The following is a 22,956-nucleotide window of genomic DNA, read 5'->3' on the forward strand; positions in this document are numbered from 1 at the left end:
AGAGAGCCTGATGCAGGGCTCCATCCCAGGACCCTGGGATCATGACCTGAGCTGAAGGCAGAGGCTTTAACCCACTGAGCCACCCGGCGCCCCTGTATAGTGATTTTTAAAACCAAAAAAACAGGTCTTTAAATCCCTAAATTAGTAAACTCTGTAAACGTATGAGTTATTCTGTGCTGGGAAGAATGAGCATGTAATCTTCTGATCCCACTTCCACCAGTATTAAGAACCATGAAGACCCTAGAAACAGTAAATCTTTAATCTAGAACCCCTCCCTGCACTTTGGAATTTGTGATGATTTGAATAGGTTACTTTGCTTTACAAAAAAGGATTTGTTAATGAAGTGGTATACATTGTTTTCAAGAGATTTATCTGGTATGTGGCAGGCACTCAATACATATTTATTGAATAAATGGTTTCTTTTGAGCAACTGCTTGTTGGGATTGTTCTGGTTACTTAAATTAACTTAGAACAATAAATAAGGCTGTCCAGTGCATACTTTTTCTGAACTGAGAGTTCCCTCACTTAGCTCAAATTAGGAAGTTTTGTTGTACCTGAAATCCGTTTCCATATAGAGCAAGGTCATTAGAATATGCAGCTGTTCTCCCCTTGTCTTATTGCAACAGCTGAGTCCCCAGTCATTTGCTCGAGCATACGTCTGCAAGTTCAGAGTATGCTCATAAAGTATAGTCTGCTCCTAATTATACACTCAAAACACCCCATTCACAACTTCCAGAGTGTTTTTTGGCGGGGGAGGGTGTGGGTGGAAGGATGTTTTCAACCTCCCCTGATTTAGAAAGAACAACCTCAGATGGATAGAAAACTAGTTCCAGTTAATGCCTTGATAGCTACTTTAATGATGCTATGATTCACATATATATATATATTGGTATACATACATATACATATATATGTCTATATATATATACATACATATACATACATGTATGGTACCTGAATGGGAAAATCATCTTTATTGCTTCTACTATTTGAGAAGGGCAGAAATCATGATAACACTCTTCGTTCCAGATAACATTCTAATCTTCCTTCCTTTCTTCTCTTCCTTCCTTCCTTCCCTCCTCCCATCGTTCCTTCCTTTTTTTCTTTGCCTTATTACATAAAGGATTTGAGATATTGCATCATATTTTTCATCTCTATCAGGGAAAAGCCAACACAATTGCCTACATCAGGCTAAGACCCTGAGATCATGACCTGAGCCGAAGGCAGAGGATTAACCCACTGAGCCACCCAGGTGCCCCTACATCAGGCTAAGAAATCAGACCAAAATTCTGAAAATTATTGCTGTTGGTTTTCATTTGCCAAGTTTTCTTTCCCACGGGAATTAAAGTAGACATGTTCATAGATAACTTTGGTTTAATTACTAGTATGTTCTCTTAACTCAATGGTTAAGAGAAACTTCTTTTAAACGTATTTTATTTCTTTTGCTCTTGTTTGTAATAATAAAGTAATATTTTTGCTTACTATCTTATGAAGACTTTTTCACTTCCTGATAAAGAAGAACAAAGGTCACAGATCAATGGTGTGTGCCTGCTATTTGTAGTAGTGGGCTGTGTATCCCTTTGCACTCAGTTTCTGCAGGTAAGGAATTTTATTTTTTAGTAAGCGATTTAGCTATTTCCTCCCTTCTCATGTTAAAATATCACTAAAGACTCCTTTATGTTTCAGGGATATGCTTTTGCTAAATCTGGAGAACTCCTTACAAAAAGGCTACGGAAATATGGTTTCAGAGCAATGTTAGGGCAAGACATTGGCTGGTTTGATGACCTCAGAAATAGTCCTGGGGCACTAACAACAAGGCTTGCTACGGATGCCTCCCAAGTTCAAGGGGTAAGCTTTGGGAAGTGGGGGAGACAAGGCATGTTATTAACTGGAGTAAACATTTTTTCCTTTGAGCATTCTGATAATCACCTATATGTTTCCCATGAAATAAGAACTCACAAGATTGAGATGTCCCAGAGCCACATTTCCCACCAGCCTGACGGACAGCAGTCTCTCTCAGGCAATGTGCAGAATCAGTGCCATGAGTCAAATCTGTCAGGGTAGATTTTTTTGGGAGTCTAGCAACTGAGAAATTTCCTAAGACTCATTCCTCAGATCATTTTCAGGCCCAGAGGTTCGGATTCCATGAGACTTAATGGCGCCCCCCAGAGGTGGAAGCAAAGCCTCTTCACACAGGTGCCCAGTGGACAGGTAATCTTAGGAAAAGAGATCTTAGTTGCCTCTGTAAATGCCAATCCGGAAACTGAAGAAACTCATAGAGGCACTCATAGAGACAAAGCTGTGATTTCTGGACCCCAAAACCTGCAGCCTTCGTTGTTCAGGTGACTCATCCATGTGTAAGGTGAGGCAATGCTTTTAGAAAACCAGTGGGTTGTATTAAAGTGATGAGAGTCAAATGTGCCATCCAGCACCTCTGCTCACTTTCTGTGGACATAAAAATAAAAGAAAGGGAGAGGAAGGGAGGATAGAAGGAGGGAAGGAAGGAAGGAAGGAAGACGAAAAAGGAAAACCACAATTTGTGAGGTTCTTGAAAGGAAAACCCTCAGGATTGAAAAACTGAGTACTGTATGTCTTGACTCGTAGCCAGCTCAACCAAAAATATGGACAATGGTATGAGAGACTTTCAGAGGAGCTTGGGATCCTCTTCCTCAGAGCTTTTTTCTGGGCATAAATGTGTTTCTCATAGACTTTGGGTCACACTCTACATATTGTTTTGTTAGCTTTCTGTTTTTCTCCTACAACAATCTGATGTGAACATATTTTAGTAATTATATATTCTTCTAGAGTAGATTTTTGATGGTTGTATAATCCATTATTTTAAGGTGTCATCATTTAAGAATTCCTTATCTAAATGTATCTCTGTTTTCCCTCTTTATAAGCAACTTACATCATTTTACATCAAGCTTGCCATATCCTTATCATTTTTTGGTTCTCAAAATATAATCACTGGCTCAGAGTATATAATCATTTTGAAGGGTTTTAATATGCATTGTCTTACTGCTTGAAGAAAGTCTGTAGCAATCTCACATTTACCATCTGAGTATTCTAGTGTCCAGTTTCCAGACTCTTAAGCTTAGATCAAATAAATAAGCAATCACCTTACCGCTTCTATTTTTGCATCCTTCAATCTGCAAGGGGCTTTTTAAGGTTATTCACTCTCACTTGAATTCAGAGAGTAGCATCTGATCATCTTACAAAAATTTTCTTATTCTTTAATAAAATGAAAAGTTTCTAAGAGTTTCTTTAATAATTTTGTTAAACATTTTTTAATTTTTTAGTTTTATTTATTTATTTTTAAAGATTTTATTTATTTATTTGACAGAGAGAGAAAGATCACAAGTAGGCAGAGAGGCAGGCAAAGATAGAGAGGGGGAAGTAGACTCCCTGCTGAGCAGAGAGCCCAATGTGGGGCTCAATCCCAGAACCCTGAGATCATGACCTGAGCTGAAGGCGGAGGCTTAACCCATTGAGCCACCCAGGGACCCCAGTTAAACATTTTTTTAAATGTGATTGCTAACTAGGGTCAAATATATTTTGATATTGGTGTAAAGTAGAAATCTTGCCTTTTTTTCCCTCCAACCTGGATAGAAAATATTCCTCCACCAAAATTTAATGCAGATGTCATTTTCCAGCTATTTGAAATCCTCCTGCCCATTGTGAATGTCAACTTCCCAAGGATGCTTGGAGCTATGGGGATTCTCTCTTCTCTTTCATTGATCAGTTTGATTTATTCTGTGCCAGGACCTTCCTATTTTAGTTATGTAATGTTATGATAAGTGTTTATTATCTGGTAAGGTAGATCCTTGCACAATAATTTTTCCTCCTCAAAATTCTTTTTTTTTTTTAAATTCCTGGGCATTAACTGTTCTAATGTATTTAAAATCATCTTGGCTTCTTCAAAAAATTTATTTTGATTCCCACTGAATACATCCATGCAGCCACAACACTTCCCTGACTCCCACACACACAGATTGTTGTTGTGAGGATACTAAAAGTTCCCAAGAGAAACATATAAACTAGAATCTTTAGTTTTTAGTAAGATATATAACTACACAATATACTATATGCTATGTATAGTATATATAATACATAGATACATTAATATGTCACTATCTTGTTCATTTTCTCTTATGTATTTTTCACAATTCTGAATGAATATCATAGATTGAGATTTTAGTTGTATATTTATCTTATTGCCATCCACTTTTTCAGGTTTTCTTAGTAACTAATTTTTTAAATATTTAATATAGTCTTTTGAATTTCTAGGCATATAATCAAACTATATATAAAGAAAGATAATTATTTCTCTATTTTTTCTTTTTTAATACTTATACCAACTATTTTAATTTTCCCATTTTATTTCATTACTAGAGCTTTCAAACACTTGAGTAGAGTGCTAAGAGGAGGAAGAGGGGATTTTCATAAACAAGACAAAAATACATAAAGTAGACTTGTCAGACTACATAAAAACTTAAAACTTTTGTATAAACAAATGATTATGAAAATATTTGTAACAAGGATTAATATACCTGGTAAGTTTAGTGCTCCTAAAATTGGTCAGAGAATTTTAAAAAGTAGTAATAAAGGTTTAAAAAAAAAGGTATATGGACAAGCAAAAAAAAAAAAAAAAAGAAGTGCAATGAGATAATGAACAAATGAAGAATTGTATAACCTTATTAATAGAAAAATACTAATTAAACAATAAAACACCATTTCCACCTATCAACTCAATAAAAACTATCATGAATGACAACTTCCTATATTTGTGAAGATGAGGAGGAACTGACACTGTCATAAAATATTGGTTACAGTTTGAATTTTTCTGACATTTTTTAGAGAATAATCAGGTCTGCAAATTCTCTGACTAAAATTCATGAGTAAATTCTCTCCTATTTTGTGACTATGTGCATTCAAATCTATGTTTATATTGATCAAAAATTACGAAAATCGCTCTCGGGGCTCAGACCTAGCTTGAGTCGACATGGCTAAACGCACCAAGAAGGTCGGAATCGTGGGCAAATACGGGACCCGTTATGGTGCCTCCCTCAGGAAGATGGTGAAGAAGATTGAGATAAGCCAGCACGCCAAGTACACTTGCTCCTTCTGTGGCAAAACCAAGATGAAAAGACGAGCTGTGGGGATCTGGCATTGTGGCTCCTGCATGAAAACCGTCGCCGGTGGTGCCTGGACCTACAACACCACTTCTGCTGTCACAGTAAAGTCTGCCATCAGAAGACTGAAGGAGTTGAAAGACCAGTAGAAGCACCGCCGTTTGAAACATTGCTAGCCTATAATAAATGGGTTAATTTATGTAACAAAAAAAAAAAAAAAAAAAAAAAAAAAAAAAATTACGAAAATCCCCTGGAAACTACCTGAATATCCACCAATAAGAAAATTGTTGAGTGAATACATCGATATGAAAATTAGGCAGCTATTTTTCAAGGTATTAATGTAATGATCTGGGGGGATGGTTATGTTATACCAAGTGAAAAAAATTGAAGTACAAATTAATATCAAGACTGGTCCCTTTTTTGTGAAAAAAAAAAAAAAATTTTTTTTAAGATTATTTATTTATTTATTTGACAGAGAGAGAGATCACAAGTAGGCAAAGAGAGAGGCAGGCAAAGAGAGAAAAGGAAGCAGGCTCCCCACTGAGCAGAGAGCCCAATGTGGGGCTCAATCTCAGGACCCTGGGATCATGACCTGAGCCAAAGGCAGAGGCTTTAACCCACTGAGCCACCCAGGTGCCCCTGCAACAATGTTTATTGTTGTATATGTAATCTATTTTACATGTCTTGAGCTGTATTACTTTCTAAATTTTTAAAAAAATATTGACTGAGTAGAATGTAAAAGAAAACAAAATAATAAGATCCCAAAGAACTTAGCAGCTATTTTCCAAATTCTCTATAATGCTTGACTGTCCTTGCCAACCAGAAATTTTTTTGTTCTTTTTAACTGTGGTAAAATATACAAAATATAAAATTGATCATTGTAACCATTTTAAAGTGTACAATTCGGTGACATTAAGTATATTCATACTGTTACTCAACCACCACCACTCTCCTTATCTAGAACTTCTATCATCCCAAATAAAAGCTCTGTACCCACTAAATATTAACTTCCCCTCTCCCCCCAAACCCCTTCAATCCCTGATAACCACCATCCCATGCTGGCTTAATGAATTTGACTATTCCAGGAACCTCACATAAGCAGAATCATATAATACTTGTCCTTTTGTGACTGGTGTATTTCACCTGGCTTGATGTCCTCAAATTTTATCCATGTTGTAGCATGTGTCAGAATTTCATTTCTTTTTAAAGGCTTACATAATAACCCATTGTTTGTGTAGGCCACATTTTGTTTATTCATTCATTTGTCAGCGAGCACTTGGCCTGCTTCCACCTTTTGGTTGTTATGGATAACACTGCTATTAATATAGGTGTACATATAAACGTTTAATTTAGCTTTTCATTCCTATCTTCAAGGAAGTTATAAGCAATATATAGGAATTCTTGGGAGAGAGAGCTCATATTCCATATGAGTCTTTAATACAGAATGAAGATGTAAATTATTCTTGTCTACCACTTCCTTAGTACCTATTGTTACCTAATAGCTTACTTGTGATTGTTTTGAATTCTTTATCTTTTAAATAATGCTAAAGTCTCTAAAATCCTGACAAAAATCTTGCAATTGTACCCATGCAAGTCTTTTCTACACAGAAGATACCGACCTTGGGTCACATCTGCATAGTTGCAACTGAGAGATTTGAAACCATGAAATAATTTTTATTATAAATAGTAATTACCACGAGTGTCCCTTCTCCACCCATATTGAGACTGAATCCTTTTTGTCCATTTTGTATTGATGGAACAGCTAGTTATTAAGTCAGCATGTGATTTTGTACCAATGAGCAGGTTAACTTCAATGAGAATCAAAGTGAGCTCTTAGAATAGTCTTGTACAGTTTTCAAAACTATGATTTTAGAACAAGCATCAGTCTTCACTGAATAATCAAAAAGATTACCATAAGTCCAAGTCCTGGTTAGTTTCAAGCAGACCAAATGCATAGTCACCTGACATATAAGCAGCCCTTGCTTAGGGCTGAATTAATCTCATATGGACTGCTATAGCTCTGACACCCATAAAATGGAATCAGTCACTGGATGAGCTTCCACAAAGCTATGAATAAAATGGACTTTTATTAATCCAGTCTTCAAATGCATTAGGGAGCTCATTATTTTAAAACATCTTTTTAAGCATAGAACTACCAAATGACCCAGTAATTTCACTCCTAGGCATATATCCAAAAGAAGAAAAACACAAATAGATATTTGTACATCAATGTTCATAGCAACATTATTCATATGGCCCAAAGTTGAAGCAACGTGAGTGTCCATCAACAGATGAATGGATAAACACAATGTGGTATATTCATAAAATGAAATACTATTCAGCTTTTAAAGGAATAGGAATTCTCATACGTGCTACAACGTGGATGGACCTTGAAAATGATATGCTTAGTAAAATTAGCTGGACACAGAAGGCTATTGTGTGATTCCACTTAGGTACTCAGAAGAGGCAAATTTATAGATTCAGAAAGTAGAATAGAGGTTGTCAGGAGGCTGCGGCGAGGAAGAAAGAGGGGTTATTATTTAATGGGTTCAGAGTTCTTGTTGTAGATGATAAAAAGATTTTGGGCATTGATGGTGGTGATGGTTACACAAGCCCGAATGTATTTAATGCCACGGAATTGTATACTTATGAAGGGCTAAGTGTAAGTATAAACATCGTGTTACGCATATTTTATCAGAATACTTTCTTTTTCGTATAAGATTGCCTTTTCACATAGTGGAATTTGGTAAGAGAGACTGTGTGTCTGAGATGGGTTCATTGCTTTTGGTTTGCAGGCAGCCGGCTCTCAAATCGGAATGATGGTCAATTCCTTCACTAACATCACTGTGGCCATGATCATTGCCTTCTTCTTTAGCTGGAAGCTAAGCTTGGTCATACTGTGCTTCTTCCCCTTCTTGGCTTTATCGGGAGCCATACAGACCCGAATGCTGACAGGCTTTGCCTCTCAAGACAAGGAGGCTCTGGAGATCGCCGGCCAGGTAATCGAGCAGACCCAATTTTCAAACTGCTTACAGCTCCGTGGCTGTCAAACCGTTAAGAGTGAGCAGTACAGAGAGATTTAAGGAAGCCGTTAGCCTACAAATGTTCATCCCCGGAAGCGTCCCTCTAGACTTTTTTGTGTGTGCCTTGACCCGAAGGCTGTGACAATGAAGCTCTGATGAGTGTGAACAGGTGTAGAGAAACAGCGGGGCAAACAGGGCTCCATATTCAGCGTCCTCTCTGACGGTTGTTTTCTCCACATCCCAATTCGGTATATTCTTTTTTTTTTTTTTTAAGATTTTATTTATTTATTTGACAGACAGAGATCATAAGCAGGTGGAGAGAGAGGAGGAAGCAGGCTTGTGGACTCAATCCCAGGACCTTGAGATCATGACCTGAGCTGAAGGCAGAGGCTTTAACCCACTGAGCCACCCAGGCGCCCCACAGTTCTGTATATTCATATTCGCAGGAGTGGAAACTTCAGTTTTCTGTTTGCTTGGTTTTTTTAGCTAAGTGGTTTCCCCAGGTCACGCTGCCCCCACAGGGAGGAGCTACCATCTTTTGAATGGCACACACTTTGGGATTTTCACACTTTAGTGTCTGCTAGACTTCTAACAAATGTCTTTCCCAAATAGAACTATGACATACAGTTTAGGTCTCGAGTATTCTTAGTTTTCAGGGATGCACTTTTAAAAGTGTGTTCTAATGAGTATCTGGTTATCAGGTAAATAGGGAGATGGCAGCATAGACATTTATCAGGTATAAGGAATCATATATACACATGCACACACCTTTACTCTTTTAACAAATTTACAGTTATCTAGGTTTTGTTTCTTAAGAGAGGGAATGTGAACATTGCCCAAGTAGACAAGCCAAGAAGAGTAGCCCTCCTTTGTGCTCTTTTAGGGTAGAATATGCCAACTCCAAAACAGTGCTGATCTACCCCAACGTACAGGTTGAAACAAATACAGATTCATAGTAGAAACTAAAAATCAACTTTATACTTATATAATATTTGGACAGATTAATTTTTTAAGAAAATACAATCATATTTTGAACTCACATTGTTAAGTATCTTTTGTGTCGGAAGACATCTAAAAATATCGTTTTAGACATTTCAAATACATTCATGAGCTGAAAAGCTTTCAAGGATCAGCGTGGGTGCATTTTCCGCCTTCTGTCTTCCAGGGGAAGTGGCAACAAGTCCATGTTAGTGTTAAGTAGAACTTGAGTTTAACCGACTCAGGGTCTTTGTGTTCCCAGATGATGCCTCTGCCATAGGCACGTTCCGCCTTCTGCCATTCACACCAGATCCAGTCCACGTAGCCGCTGAAACGTCATGAGGGTAGTTACTTCTGCTCTTTTATTCCCAAGACTCTTTTCCACATTTCAGATTACAAATGAAGCTCTGGGTAATATCCGCACTGTCGCTGGGATTGGAAAGGAGAGGCAGTTTATTGAAGCCTTTGAGACTGAGCTGGAGAAGCCGTTCAAGACTGCATTTCGAAAAGCGAACGTTTATGGATTCTGCTTTGGTTTTTCCCAGTGCATGGTGTTTGTTGCTAATTCTGCTTCCTACAGATACGGGGGTTACTTAATCCCCAATGAGGGGCTCCATTTCAGCTATGTGTTCAGGTGAGGACTATCAGGCCAAGGTCGTAAAAGATCAGCAGGCTAGGGAAGAATAGCCTGACTGTAAGGTAGCCTTTGCTGCTTTAATGAACCATACCAACCTTGGTGTCTTCAACAGTTGGGATTTACGAGTTCTCAAGATTCTGTGGGTTGTCAGGGTGGTTCTTCTGGACTGGACTGATTCAGTCAGGCTTTTGCGTGTCTTCTGTCTGTCTCTGCATGGCCTCTCTAGCCGGTAGGCTTTTCTTCCTATCACCTTCTCAGCATTCCAAGCACAACAGAAGAAAGCAAGACCTGTTGTGCTTTGTGAAACCACTTTTCGAGTCCCTGCAGGCACCACATTTTCAAATATCTCTTTAGCGGAGTGAAGTCATACAACCAAGCCCAGACTTACGAAAAGAGAATGAAAATCTACCTTTCAATGAGAGGAGCCAATTGTGTTTCTCTTTTATTGTCACACTGCTGTCACACAGACACTTCTGACCTCCAGTGGCTGTCCTACAGTTCAACTTAATTCTGACACCATTTATCAGGAAATGGCGTTGGATCTCACAGGTTAAGGGCTCTGTCCTGCAAGACTGGGCATATCGCTTTCCTTAGACCCTTCAGACACCCTATCTTTCCCAGAGGTTGGGAGGCAGGTATAGGACTGAAATTTCCACCCCCTACTTGTGTGCTTGTTTCCCCTGGCAACCAGCCCCCAGCTCTAGGTTGCTAGGGGCCTTTCAAAGGCACCTCATTAATGTAACCAAAGACACCTTGATCGCTCTCCAAATTTAGGAACTTCCAAGGATTTAAGAGCTCTGTGCCAGGAATGGGAGCCAAAGACCAAATAGATGTTTCTTACTATAATTCACACTATCACAGAGGAGTAAAAAAGTCATATTGCAAAGGAATGTGTACAGAGTAATAGGATGAATGAACCATTTCCAGTCAGCCATACTGGTGAACACTGAGAAAATCTAGAGGCCTTGGATCAGAGGGTTCTTTGAACTGTCTTACCTGAACTCTGCTTCTTGCAAGAAGGGCATGTTTCCAGCTGAATCCTGCCAGGTGGAGATAGCAAAGGCGGGACAGGAGAATTATGTTCTTTTCTTATCATCTGTGCCTGCTCTGCTGATAAGATTAGCTTTGAATCCAGTTTCTCACATTTCTGGAGGTGAGAGCCAAAGGGTGTCAGGGTACAAAGGGACTAGGGGCATGTGTATATGGCTGTTGTGTTGGGGGGCGGTGGAGGTATGTTAGAGGGATGAGGGGGAATGGTCTGAGAAGGCCTTGGGAAGACATTAGGAAAAGTGGTCCCAATAGAAATCTGTTCTTTTGGGGTCCTTCTCAAACTATGAGTTCTGTCTTCTTGCCTTCTATATTTCTTCTAAAAATATGGAAGAAGGTTTTTCTCCTGCTCGACCCACCCCGATCAGGAAAACCTCTTTCCTAAATTTTGGCCTATTGAGAGCTGTGAACCCCCAAATCAGAAATCACATATCGTTGACTTGTTAGTTTATGTGAGATATTTGAAGAATTAATTGCACATATGTAAAAATTGGGAAAGTGTGGAAAATTCCCAACTTCCGGCTTCTCTTTAAAAACTGAAACATCACCTTCCACCATTTCCCATTTTGTTCCAGGTGCTTTTCATTGCTTCAAGCTTTGGGCTGGGCTCCTAGAGATGTTTGGGTTTGCAAGTCTAGCCTGAAAGAATTCCTGTTTATGAACTCTGCAGTAAAACACTCTACACATCACTCTCCACCACCACTGAGGCAGGACCTCTGTGCATCCCTTCAATCAGATCTCTCACCATATTAATCACTCCTGTATTCACACACCCATTGGCTCACTAATTATGCACCCCTTGAATATAGTTAAAGGCTGGAGAAGCAAGCAGACAATTGTATCTTCCCCATGGTGTCTAAGCATGAATGACATGCATGCTTGGTACAAAAGGATGCTTATATCACGAATCCTTGTCTTTTACACATGGGTCAGAGATTCAAAGAATGTTGGCTTTGGAAGAATTCAACCCAATCTGGTGATCTTTCAAGCCCCCTCTCTTCTTCTTCTTTTTTTTTTTTTAAGAAGTCTTTTTTTCCCCCAAACAAGTTTTTGAAAAAGAGGCTATCATCATTAAAGCAGGGTTTGGAGGTGTGAACACCCCTTGTTCAATTCAACTTACCGTTTTTACATAGAACTCATTTGCAAACTGCTAGTCTCTCCAAGCCCCCATTCCCAGACAAGTCTAGGGAGACCTGCTCAAGGCTGCTCCGTTCTTTCCTACCAGAACCAGGGCTGCCTCCCCCCCTCTGCCCCCCCATGTCTGCCTCTTAGGCTGTCCTATCAACCACCCCACACTCTTTCTCCACCCGGCATCTGCCCTACTGCAGGGTGATCTCTTCGGTTGTACTCAGCGCGACAGCCCTTGGAAGAGCCTCCTCTTACACCCCTAGTTATGCCAAAGCTAAGATAGCAGCTGCACGCTTTTTTCAACTGCTGGACCGACAGCCCCCAATCAAGGTGTACAGCAGTGCAGGTGAAAAGTGGGTGAGTACTGAGGGGGGTACAGGGGAAGATGGGGGAGGACGTGCTTATGAGTGTGTACATGTGCGCAGAAGGGCCGTGGGGGCTGGTCAGATGACACCACTTAGCTTTTCAGTTCCTGCAGTTTATGGATTCATTCATCTGCACTCAGAGTGCACAGACAGTAGATTTATAAATGTAAAGGAATGAAGTAAATTAGCATTAAAATTATTCATAAAGCTGACATTTGAATAAGGCAATGATATCCAGTGAATGCTAAATTCTGTGTAATGTAAAACACACTTAGTTCCAGAATGAATGAAGCTGGATGTCTTTTGAAACCTACCCAGCCACCGTATTTTCTACCAATGTTCTGGCACGGGATGTAGAAAAACCAGTTCTTCCTGTCCAGTAACATTGATTTAATGTTTATCTAGGTTCAAGTTTTAGCTCATATGGAACCCCAGAACACTAAGTTGATCTCAACAAAGTATCTTTTCTTCGGATGGTTCTCACAGGTGTTTTTAATCCTTCCTGCCTTTTTTTTTTTTTTTTAATATTCCAGTGTGTTCAAGAGAGTAAAACAAAACCAAACCCTAATAAAGCTGAAATTCAGAAATCTTTGTAAATTGGTCAAGTGACCCATTCCTCCTGTTGTTAGTAAATGTCTATCCCTTTCTATAATTCATGATTCAGATAATACAAATAATGGCATCCACCTTTGGATGGGTGCAAGTAACTTTCTGAGTCATTGGAAGCATAATGCTATTATTTGAAATCTTCAGGGGGGATCACAACTGTAGGGGTTTGGACAGTTCCTGGCCTCTGCAATGGAATCGTATCTTCTAGTCATTCTTTTCCATTAAGAATGTCAAGGAATGGATAACGAGGAAATCCCTTTAGGTTAGAATGGGAATGAGAGGTCTCACATCTTTCATATTACTACTCAAACCTCCCTTTAGCCTCTGCCTGCCAGAATAGGGAACAGGATGCCGTTTCATCAAGTGGCTGTCTTCAGACTTTGCACTGTGGTTGCCTGCTGTTGAAGGAATATCTGAAACAAGGACTTAAAACTCTGAGTTAGCTGCATTTTCAGTACTCTAGGTGCTAGTAGGAACCTATATAAGTCCTATCTTCCCATCCACAGGACAACTTCCAGGGCCAGATTGACTTTGTTGACTGTAAATTTACATACCCTTCTCGACCTGATATTCAAGTTCTGAACGGTCTCTCAGTATCAGTTCGTCCAGGTCAAACACTGGCCTTTGTTGGAAGCAGTGGTTGTGGCAAAAGCACCAGTATTCAGCTGTTGGAACGTTTCTATGATCCTGACCAAGGGAAGCTGGTAAGCAATGCAAATGCCTTGGAGAACTTTGCTTTCTGGTGAGCATCTCCAACCCCTTCAACATGGTTTCCAGATCACACCTTGCCAGACTCACTCTAAAATGCTTGCCTTGGACACTTACCCCTATGGATATTTTCCAGTTTCAGTCATTTGCTGGGTGACCTGATTCTACCTCACACTCTGTAACATCATATTCTCTCCAGTTCCAGATGGCCTGCTGACCAGTTACACAAAGCAAACTGGGCGCACGGCAAAGCTAGTGATGAGTGTGTTTAACAGAAGTGTTCACTTACCTGTAAATGGAGCAGAAAGTGCAAACTAATTAGGAAACTAATGACCTCGAAGGGAAAAACTGACGGGGGTGATAAGGAACGGAATGATAAGTAAGCAAGGTGGGAGGGGGGTGTAATACGAAAAATCTGACAATCCTGGTTTGAGAAACTTACGTCTCAATGACATGAAGAACTCAAATTGGTAGTTCTGTGCCATAAAACTTTGGCAAGGAGATTTGGAAAAATTGGTGAACTGCTTTGTTGCTCATTTTCCAGAGCATTTCTTCTCTTTTCTACCCTTTTTCTTTTCTTTCTTTCCAAATGATATATACAGAGGACTACAAAGTAAAATAGAAAAGATTTGTGATAAAAAGCATCCTGTTATTCTACCCTTTTCCACCGCTCCCCATTTCTCTGCTCAAAGACTATTTTTAACTACATGATGTTTTTAGATCTTTCAATGATTACCTCAGTGTCTCTACATAATATGATTATGCTGCTATTTCACGATTTAACAAATTTAGATTCTCTGTTGATTTATTCTCAAGAGATGGAAATTTAGCTTATCCTTCCCACTCCCGTTCCCTTTATGCACATTCTCCCAACATAGATATATCACTTTAAACATTTCCTCTGTTTGTAAATTTAATGAATATAATTCTGCTTCTTTTCTACCACCTACAGATAGTTACTCTTGAATTCTCATTTTCTGATATGAGGTTAGTAGCAATTCTGTTTATTTTCACCTCTTCCTCCCTCCTTTTATTTCTCCAGTCTTAATAACTGTACTTTTATATTATCAAAATGCAAAACAGTAATATTCTGTTTATAACATTTACTATCTTTCAGCTTTCACTCTAGGCTGACTCTAAAAGTTAAAAATCTACGAACAACTTTTATTATGACTATGCAAATATTGTTCATCCCCTAGTCAAGTGGTGAGTTAGGTCAGCAGCACATTTTCTTTCTTGATCCTTTTCTGAAAGGCTTTCTTTTTTCTTGCATCCTCTGCCTTTATATAAAATTTTTATATTCTTCCAATGTCTCTATCCCGCTGCTTTTTCTGACGGAACTTTTTTCTCTCATGTCTATCACTGTCTGGATTAATTACAACTTGTGGCTGCCGAACAGTTGTCACCCTCTGAGGTTCCTGCCAAGTTTTCTTGGATTAGATCCATTATTTCCTAATTCCATATCGTCTTCTTTCCTGGGTTTCCCTTTCACTTTGTTGGAGTGCATCCACCAGTAGTTTTCTAAAAATGATTCAGAGGCATAGGTCTGAAAATGTTTTATTCTGTTCCACACTTGATTGGTTGCTTAATCCTAATATTTTAACAAAAAAGCCTTTTTGAGTTCTGTGGGTAGTATAATCTTCATTGCCATGAGGACAGGTCACATTAAGAAAATAAATGCTAAAACTCAAAGGAGGCAACTAAAGAGTCCCCTGCATAAAGCAATCTAAGAAACAATCTAAAACAATCTAAGTGAACAGATACTGGTAGAGTTGAAGAAATTATGCAAATAAGGAGAATGAGTTGATTATATATAATTTATAATCACATTATTATTAATTTTCAGCATAGAGATTTTAATTTGCTTAAAGGTAAGTAGTGATCGATGAACCTAGAAAGCATATCACACTGGGGTCTGATCTCTGCAAAGGAGAGGGTCTAATTTCCCAAAATGTCAGATCATCCTATCACCCCAGGCTGACTGTGAACTATGAGACATACAGGGACCCTGACGCTTCATATTTGAGCTTTCCAACATTAACGTATCCATTAAATGTGTTTCTCTCAATGTGCTCAGTGCCTGTTCTGGTCATGCCCATGATGAAATCAGCATGATTCCTTGCATCTCATAAACACAATCCATTTTGTTGGATCATTGTAAAACAATTCTGTGAACCTTTTTCAAGTAGAAAGACACCACCTTTTATGCAATTTGTAAAAATTGTCTTTGCTCTTAAGAAAGCTATCAAATGCAGCTTTTAACATGTTCAACATTAAATTCCTCTGATATAGGGTACTGTCTTAGGTCCTCTGGGAGATTCTAAGAGCATGAAGCATGTCTTCTGCCTTTTGGGGGCTTACAATACTAGCTCATGTACAGTAATTAGCAAACAGCTCTCGTATGTAATTAGGTATTAAATTGTGCTTTACAATCTATAAGTACTATGGAAAATAAGTAGAGGAAGATGAACAAGGGCTAATTGCTGAGGAATGCCCTACATTTTTTCCCAAGAAATGTTTGCTTTTTCCGTTGCTGAGAATTTAATGAAAATATAGCATGTCCACCACATTTAACATGATCTTTTTCTGAAATCATAAGGGCAAACAATTTATGGTAGTTTTAGACATACCATACCTTTACTTTTTTAAAGCATACCTTTACTGTTTTAAAGCTTTTAAGTGAAACAGCTCAACTGGTAGATATTTGCATTCCTGTACTTGAGTGTCTTGCCCATGAATAGCTAGAACACAGATTATTTTTCCTTCACATGACAACCAAAAGACTGCCTAGAGTGGTGTCCTTGCAACAGGAAATTCAATGTATGTTTGTGGACTAAGTGAATAAATGTACTCCTGTCTTACTTGGGTCTGTTATCTCCTGTTAGTATCAGTAAAATAAAGGAAACAGATTTAATTCTTATATAGTCCAATAGCTTTACATAGAAAAGCCTCTTTCATAACCTGTGGAGTCTCAAAATGGAGAATTCTTCATACTTGTAGGGGACGTACTGCATCAAAGTCTAAGGGAAATTTTTCTTGACAAAATAACTGTTCTGAGTGACTTTCTCATTTGCACTACCTATAAAGCTAGACTTTGGAAAACAAACAAACAAAACCATAATATAATCCTATTATATTATAATATATATAATATATATTATATATTTATATTTATAATATTTATAATATTATTATTAATAATATTATATTAATATATAATATATATTATATATAATATATATTATATATAATCCACCACTCCTGACACATATTACCTCCAGACGTCAAAGGAAACATAACTTACTTATGAGACTCCCGGGATTTTTTCTCTCTTAAGCAAAGCAAATGTCTTGTATAATACTACCTCTAGAATATGAGCCTTCCTCACTGTTGGGATTCTAAAACTTAATGCTCTGCTTGTCCCCTCTATTGGCAGATGATAGATGGGCATGACAGCAAAAGGGTCAATGTCCAGTTTCTCCGATCGAACATTGGGATTGTTTCCCAGGAGCCAGTGTTGTTTGCCTGTAGCATCATGGACAATATCAAGTATGGGGACACCACCAAAGAAATCCCCATGGAAAAAGTCATAGAAGCCGCAAAGCAGGCGCAGCTACATGACTTTGTCATGTCACTCCCAGAGGTGAGGACTAGGTCAGAGTCTTTCCTTGTGGGAGATGGGGATGGGTAGAGGTAGAGGGCCTAAAAAGTGTTATGACTGTGGCTCAAGGAGAGGGTCAAAGGCAGCATGGGTCATTTCCTGGTGCCCTGGGATTGCCTCTGTCTTTTAAGCAAAAAATGTCCTTCATCAACCTACTTTTTAGTGCTTAGTGTTTAGCATTATATTATCCAGTGCAAAAGATGCCATGAAACTTACTGTAAATACAGCACAACTACACTGAGCCTTCGAGGAGCAAGGTGGGAAACAATCCTGAGATTTGGAGCAGGCAGAGGTTTGAACTCCAACTCTGCCACTCCCTAGCTGGGTAACTGTGGCACAATTTCTTATCTTTTCTGAGACTCTGCCATTGGCAAAACAACATTAAAATGGGAGAATACACATAATAGCCATCCAAAGAAAGCTGCTGCTATTATTATGGTCATGGTCATGGTCATGATGGCATTACTTGGCAGCATCTTCTGCGCATGGTGCGGGGAGTTGCACCTGCCTTCGTGCTTCTCACGTTTCCAGAGCCAAGTTTGAACTTAGTACAATACTGACTCTGCATTCTTCCATCCACCAAGAGCCTCGTGGGGGTTTCTCACAAAGAAAACTAACACATGGAAACAAAATTTTAGGAACCAAGCTTTTAACCTTTTCCCCCTCTTTTAGATATCACTGGAAAATTGCTTTTCTTTGTAAGTGATTATGTTTGTAAAATTTGTGCTCTTATGGTGGGTTTTTTCCTTTGTTCTTTTTCACAAGGGCTCCTAAGTCTTAGCCTGGCTCTAGCCTGGGTAACGTTAAGCCACAAGCATGTGGAAATTACTGGTGGTTGTGTTCTGAATGAAGAGCAAAGCTCCTGTGTTCCTTTGAGATCCCTTTATTCCACGAATCTTTGCTGAACATGTTCTCATTTTGTGGGAGACAGTGGCTTGGAGGCGGTTTATGGCCTCTTTCTCATACAGACTTACCCATCATACCCTTCATTGAGCACTGTTTCTCTACTAGGACAAAGCAGGTTGTCAGGAATCTCTCTGGGCTGGTTAGCATTTTTCAGGAGGCGAGGGAGACAGGGAGGAAACGTGCTTGTTATGGAAGGAAAGGGAGAGTATTGGTCAAGGGTAAAGTCTCAGAAATAAGATACACCTGAATTTAGAGTTCACCTTTACTGTTTTGTATTTGTTTGTCTTTACACAATCTTCTTAGCTGTCTGTGCCTAAAACTGTAATCTGTAAAGTAGGGAGAAAATTATTTCTGTGAATGTTAAAGGATCATCTGCCTGGACTAGTTAACACAATACCCAATGTGTGGTAAATATTCCATGAATGTTAACTATTTTTTATGTAGCCATGCCAGGCATCTAGCTCGGGATCTTCCTTCATAACTTCACCTAAAACAACAAATATATGAACTAGTTATTAATGTCTGCACTTACAGACAAGTTGGCTGCTCAAAGAAATTGAAATAATGTGTTCATGCTCACAGAGTTAGTAAGCAGCAGAGTGGGGATTTGCACATAAACTTGAGATCCAGAATGATGCCTTCCCAGTAAGAGGATGGACCAAAAGATCTCTCAAAGGGCCCTTGCATTGGTAGGATCATTCCACCTTGGAAAGATCTTCCAGATAAGGGTTTGGAAATCAGGAATCTTAAATCACAGAGATCTCATAGACAGGGAGAAAGAAAAAAAAATAATACAAACCTAAAATAAATGCAGAGAAAGGGATATAAAATCCCCTAGTTTCCCAACAAACCCCATATTTTTCTTATATCCCTAAATGGACTTGACATCCTTTAGAAAAGGACTCATTTATTATTCCCAATTAAAAAAAAAATTGTTTAAATCCAAGGTGAGGTCATTGATGTGGGCTCCATCCAGCATAGGAACAATGACTGCTTCTGGGTCTCAAACTTACCATACCTTTTCCAGAAATACGAAACTAATGTTGGGGCCCAAGGGTCTCAGCTATCTCGAGGAGAGAAACAACGTATTGCTATTGCTCGGGCCATTGTGCGAGATCCTAAAATCTTGCTGCTAGATGAAGCTACTTCTGCCTTAGATACAGAAAGCGAAAAGGTATGTATTGATTTTCTAAAGTCTTAGATCATTATAAATGAGTCTTTTGCTGTAATATATGCCCTTATAAAAAGGCACTCTTTTCAATTTTCTGATTCATTGACGGTATAAGTGGCACTACCGGGTGGACCAAAAAGACAGTAGTCGAGGGGAAGTGAGGCAAAATGAGATTGTTTCAAATAAAAAAAAGGCATTTGAATTTTAAAATAAGAATTGTTTTTAAGACTGCCTAGGCTAGGTGACACTTTTCCAAGGGTAAGTAATTAGCTTTCTTAAGTGAAATACAATAATCTAGGTCATCAGTTGGGCACTTCATATTTTATAATTTCTAAGTTACATGGCAGAGCAGGTAGACAGTGTACAACACAAAGTAAGAGATGGTGTCCAAAGTGCAGTGTGCATGAAAGCAAATGAAACTAGGCAAAGCAAAATTATGAAATTTACCATTTATAGTGAACTCCTTAAAAAATCAGGGTTCATTTGGAGAGAACTAAAATGCCCTCAATGACGATCAGTATCCAGAGCAACCACTTAACTGCTACCTTACATGGTTTCCTTGGTTTCATTTTTGCCAACGAGACCATCAAGTGTTTTAAAACTCCAGTGACCTCTCGTTTGCTTCATTCTTGCTTCACTGAAACATCTCAGCCTGTAAATGCAATTGAAATCATTGATGCCTTGCAGTCAGCAAATACATGTGCCATCTTTTCCCACCTGTCAAGCCTTTGGGTTTAACTCCGGAGAACTGCAATGTTACTCACATAATGTTCAGTAGAATTCTTGCGATGTTGGGCCAGGCAACAAACATGTGTCTTTGCATCACTTTCCACCTTCTCTTTGCAGACAGTGCAGGTCGCCCTGGACAAAGCCAGAGAAGGTCGGACCTGCATTGTCATCGCTCATCGCTTGTCTACCATCCAAAATTCAGATATCATTGCTGTCATGTCACAGGGGAGAGTGATTGAAAAGGGGACCCATGAAGAACTGATGGCCCAGAAAGGAGCCTATTATAAACTCGTCACCACAGGAGCCCCCATCAGCTGATCTGATCGAAGAACTTCATGTACAGATCGTGCACCAATGACAAGAGGGCCAGGGTTTTTTTTTTTTTTTTTCTTTAAGGAGAAATGATTATATTTTACTTTTACAGACATTGTCATATGTTGGGATCCAAGTTAATTTCTAATGACCTTCAATAATATCTTAGTTTTTAAAATGTGTATATAGAAAATGAAAGAAACTAGGGTTAGCATGAGTGAAAATCCAATGTCAAGCAGGTGCTCAGCCATTACCCAGTGGCTTTCTCCATGCAGAAGCCAGTCCCAACTACATGGGAATTAACAAGAAGTCAGAGATCCTCCAACGAAACTCCCCAATCAGACTTTGGATTCCTCAAGGCCAGAGCACTATCCTTTGCATTTTTAAAACTTCAGTGTACACAGAGCCCACTACACTTATAATAGGCAGTCAGTGAGGGTTTATCAAGCTGGACCAGGATCCTGTGTGAAAATAACAGGAGGACCGACAACCAACTATTTCCTCACTTAAGTTTTCTTGCAAGTGAAAGCAGATTCATTCATCTCTAAGAATGAGGATAGGTAAAGGAGGGCTTTGATACTCTGGATACTCTCAGGCTAGGAGAGGAAGAAAGGAGCGAGTATTTGCAGGGACTTACCAGTTAGGAGTGTGGATTTATAGATTCAGGGTGTAGTAGGTGGGTGATGACATCAACATTTACTGCACTAGAATCTACCAGTGTGGCTTTTTTGTTTTGTTTTGTATAACACTATATGAAGCTGCAGCAAGGTAAAAAGCACTGTTTTCATCTCATGAATAGACTTTGAAGAGACGAAGGACAGCAGCCTGGGATAAAGACTCTAACCCGGGTTTTTAATCCTTGTCACCACCCTTCACATTGGTTGCCCCTGTATGGAAGCAGAAGTACACACTCCTCCTGCAGCAGGATGGCTGCCCTTCTGTAATTCTAGCAAAGGAATTGGGGATGGATGGGGAAGCTCATTTGCACTTAGAAACACAAGTCACATTTGAAGGGACAGCTGAAGACAAAGGGATTGAATATGAAGCTATATATGAGCAGGAAAAAAAAAATCCAGCTCCCTCCTCTTCTGGCAGGAGTTTTTAGGAGTCCCCTCTGGGGAAACTGGCTAATCCAAGAAAAGAGACTATTGGGGCAGAGATCCTCCAACGAAACTCCCCAATCAGATTACTCTACGGTGAAGCCCACCGCCAGCAACACGTACCCCTTGGCTTTTCAGTTCTCACTCTTCCATGGGAATAGATTGTTGAGAATCACCAGACACTGAGGAAATATTTTAACACAAAAATCAAAATGACAGCAATAGAATGCCCAGAACATGGATATTAGAGGTAACAGAGCCAAAGAAAAGGTTTGGAAAACATTAAGAATGGCAATAAATTTACATAATGAGATGAGAAGATATTCCCATCTATTTAAATAAAAGCAAGAGTTCATTAAAACGAACACCCAAAAAAAAATAAAAAATAAAAACCACAAAAACAAAAAAGAGCTCTTGACAACAGAAGTGAAAAATTCAGTAGCAGTTCCTATCAAGTTGTCCTGCCATCAAGATGTCTTCCTACCCTAGCTCTTTCCAGATGTACTCGATGTACACCTTTTTTTCTTCCCATGCCCAACACGTGAAATTTTGCCTACAAATTAAGCCTGAGCTGTTGTATATTGAGGTATATTATTTATGTGTCTGTCCCATATTTCCTGGTAAATAACCAGAAAGGTGGTTTAGTAAGTTAATTAGTTAGGTCAGAAGAATTGATGGTTGCCAAGTCAGGGAGGGAGGGGGTGGAGGACAGCAGTCTAGTTAAATCAGCACTCTAGTTAAGTCATGAAAAATGTCAGGGACAATAACATCGCAGAATGAAGATGCCTGCAAGAAGGAATTAAATTTTTCAGTATGCATGTGCTCATCCTGTAATACTGAAGAAAGAAAACCAAAACCCATTTGTTTAAGTGTGCATTTCAAAGAAGAACATAAGCTCTGTGCTGGGAGGTTGCCAGTTTCCTGGAGTGGAATGTGTGGGGTGTGAAAAATGAATGAGGAAGAGTCGTTTTTCAAATAAGGTACTTGAAAGTTATTGATGAGTGGGAAAAGGTTGATAGCAGAGGGTTTGAAATAATGTGGGAAAGCAATTGTTTTTGAGGTTCAGTGACAAGGTAAAGGATTATAACCTTAAAAATATAGAAAGAAATAAAGTTGCAAATTTATTTTACAACACCAGGGAGCGCCAGTGTTTCCATATCTATCTTATGTCTTATATTACTGGAAAGGATTTGGTTTCTGCAATTTTACATTATTAATGTTTCTCAGATAATAGGGGTACTTGCTTTCTCTGTTCTATCTGACATTTATCTCAAGTCTTTCTGTGATTTCTAGTGTTTTCGGATGGGTTCATGCTATGATCAAACTCATCCCATAACCCCAAGTATTTAATTTTTACAGGAGAAGAAAAAAAAAAAAAAGTAAAAGGATTGGAAGATAAAATTGGGGAAATTTCCCTGAAAGTGGGACAAAAATATAGAGCCAAAAAGTA

General features: G+C 38.9%; 2 protein-coding genes across 4 annotated transcripts in view; both read left to right on the forward strand.

The window, feature by feature from the left end:
* Window positions 1-22,643, forward strand: part of ABCB11 (ATP binding cassette subfamily B member 11) — a 97,394-nt gene extending 74,751 nt beyond the window's left edge. For all 3 annotated transcript variants that reach the window (XM_082689244.1, XM_082689246.1, XM_082689245.1), the window contains 9 exons: window positions 1,495-1,599; window positions 1,687-1,848; window positions 7,928-8,131; window positions 9,526-9,767; window positions 12,146-12,302; window positions 13,426-13,623; window positions 17,064-17,270; window positions 19,222-19,368; window positions 20,212-22,643. In XM_082689244.1, coding sequence (XP_082545370.1) covers window positions 1,495-1,599; window positions 1,687-1,848; window positions 7,928-8,131; window positions 9,526-9,767; window positions 12,146-12,302; window positions 13,426-13,623; window positions 17,064-17,270; window positions 19,222-19,368; window positions 20,212-20,412 — 1,623 coding nt within the window. In that variant the 3' untranslated portion in view covers window positions 20,413-22,643. The remainder of the gene's footprint in view (window positions 1-1,494; window positions 1,600-1,686; window positions 1,849-7,927; window positions 8,132-9,525; window positions 9,768-12,145; window positions 12,303-13,425; window positions 13,624-17,063; window positions 17,271-19,221; window positions 19,369-20,211) is intronic.
* On the forward strand, window positions 4,970-5,313 carry LOC309843644 (large ribosomal subunit protein eL43). The gene has a single exon (XM_082689247.1). The coding sequence runs from the start codon at window positions 5,003-5,005 to the stop codon at window positions 5,279-5,281; it is 279 nt and encodes a 92-aa protein (XP_082545373.1). The 5' UTR covers window positions 4,970-5,002; the 3' UTR covers window positions 5,282-5,313.
* Window positions 22,644-22,956: the final 313 nt, after the last annotated feature.

Source organism: Mustela nivalis, assembly GCF_964662115.1.
Source record: "Mustela nivalis genome assembly, chromosome: 11".
Taxonomy (NCBI): domain Eukaryota; kingdom Metazoa; phylum Chordata; class Mammalia; order Carnivora; family Mustelidae; genus Mustela; species Mustela nivalis.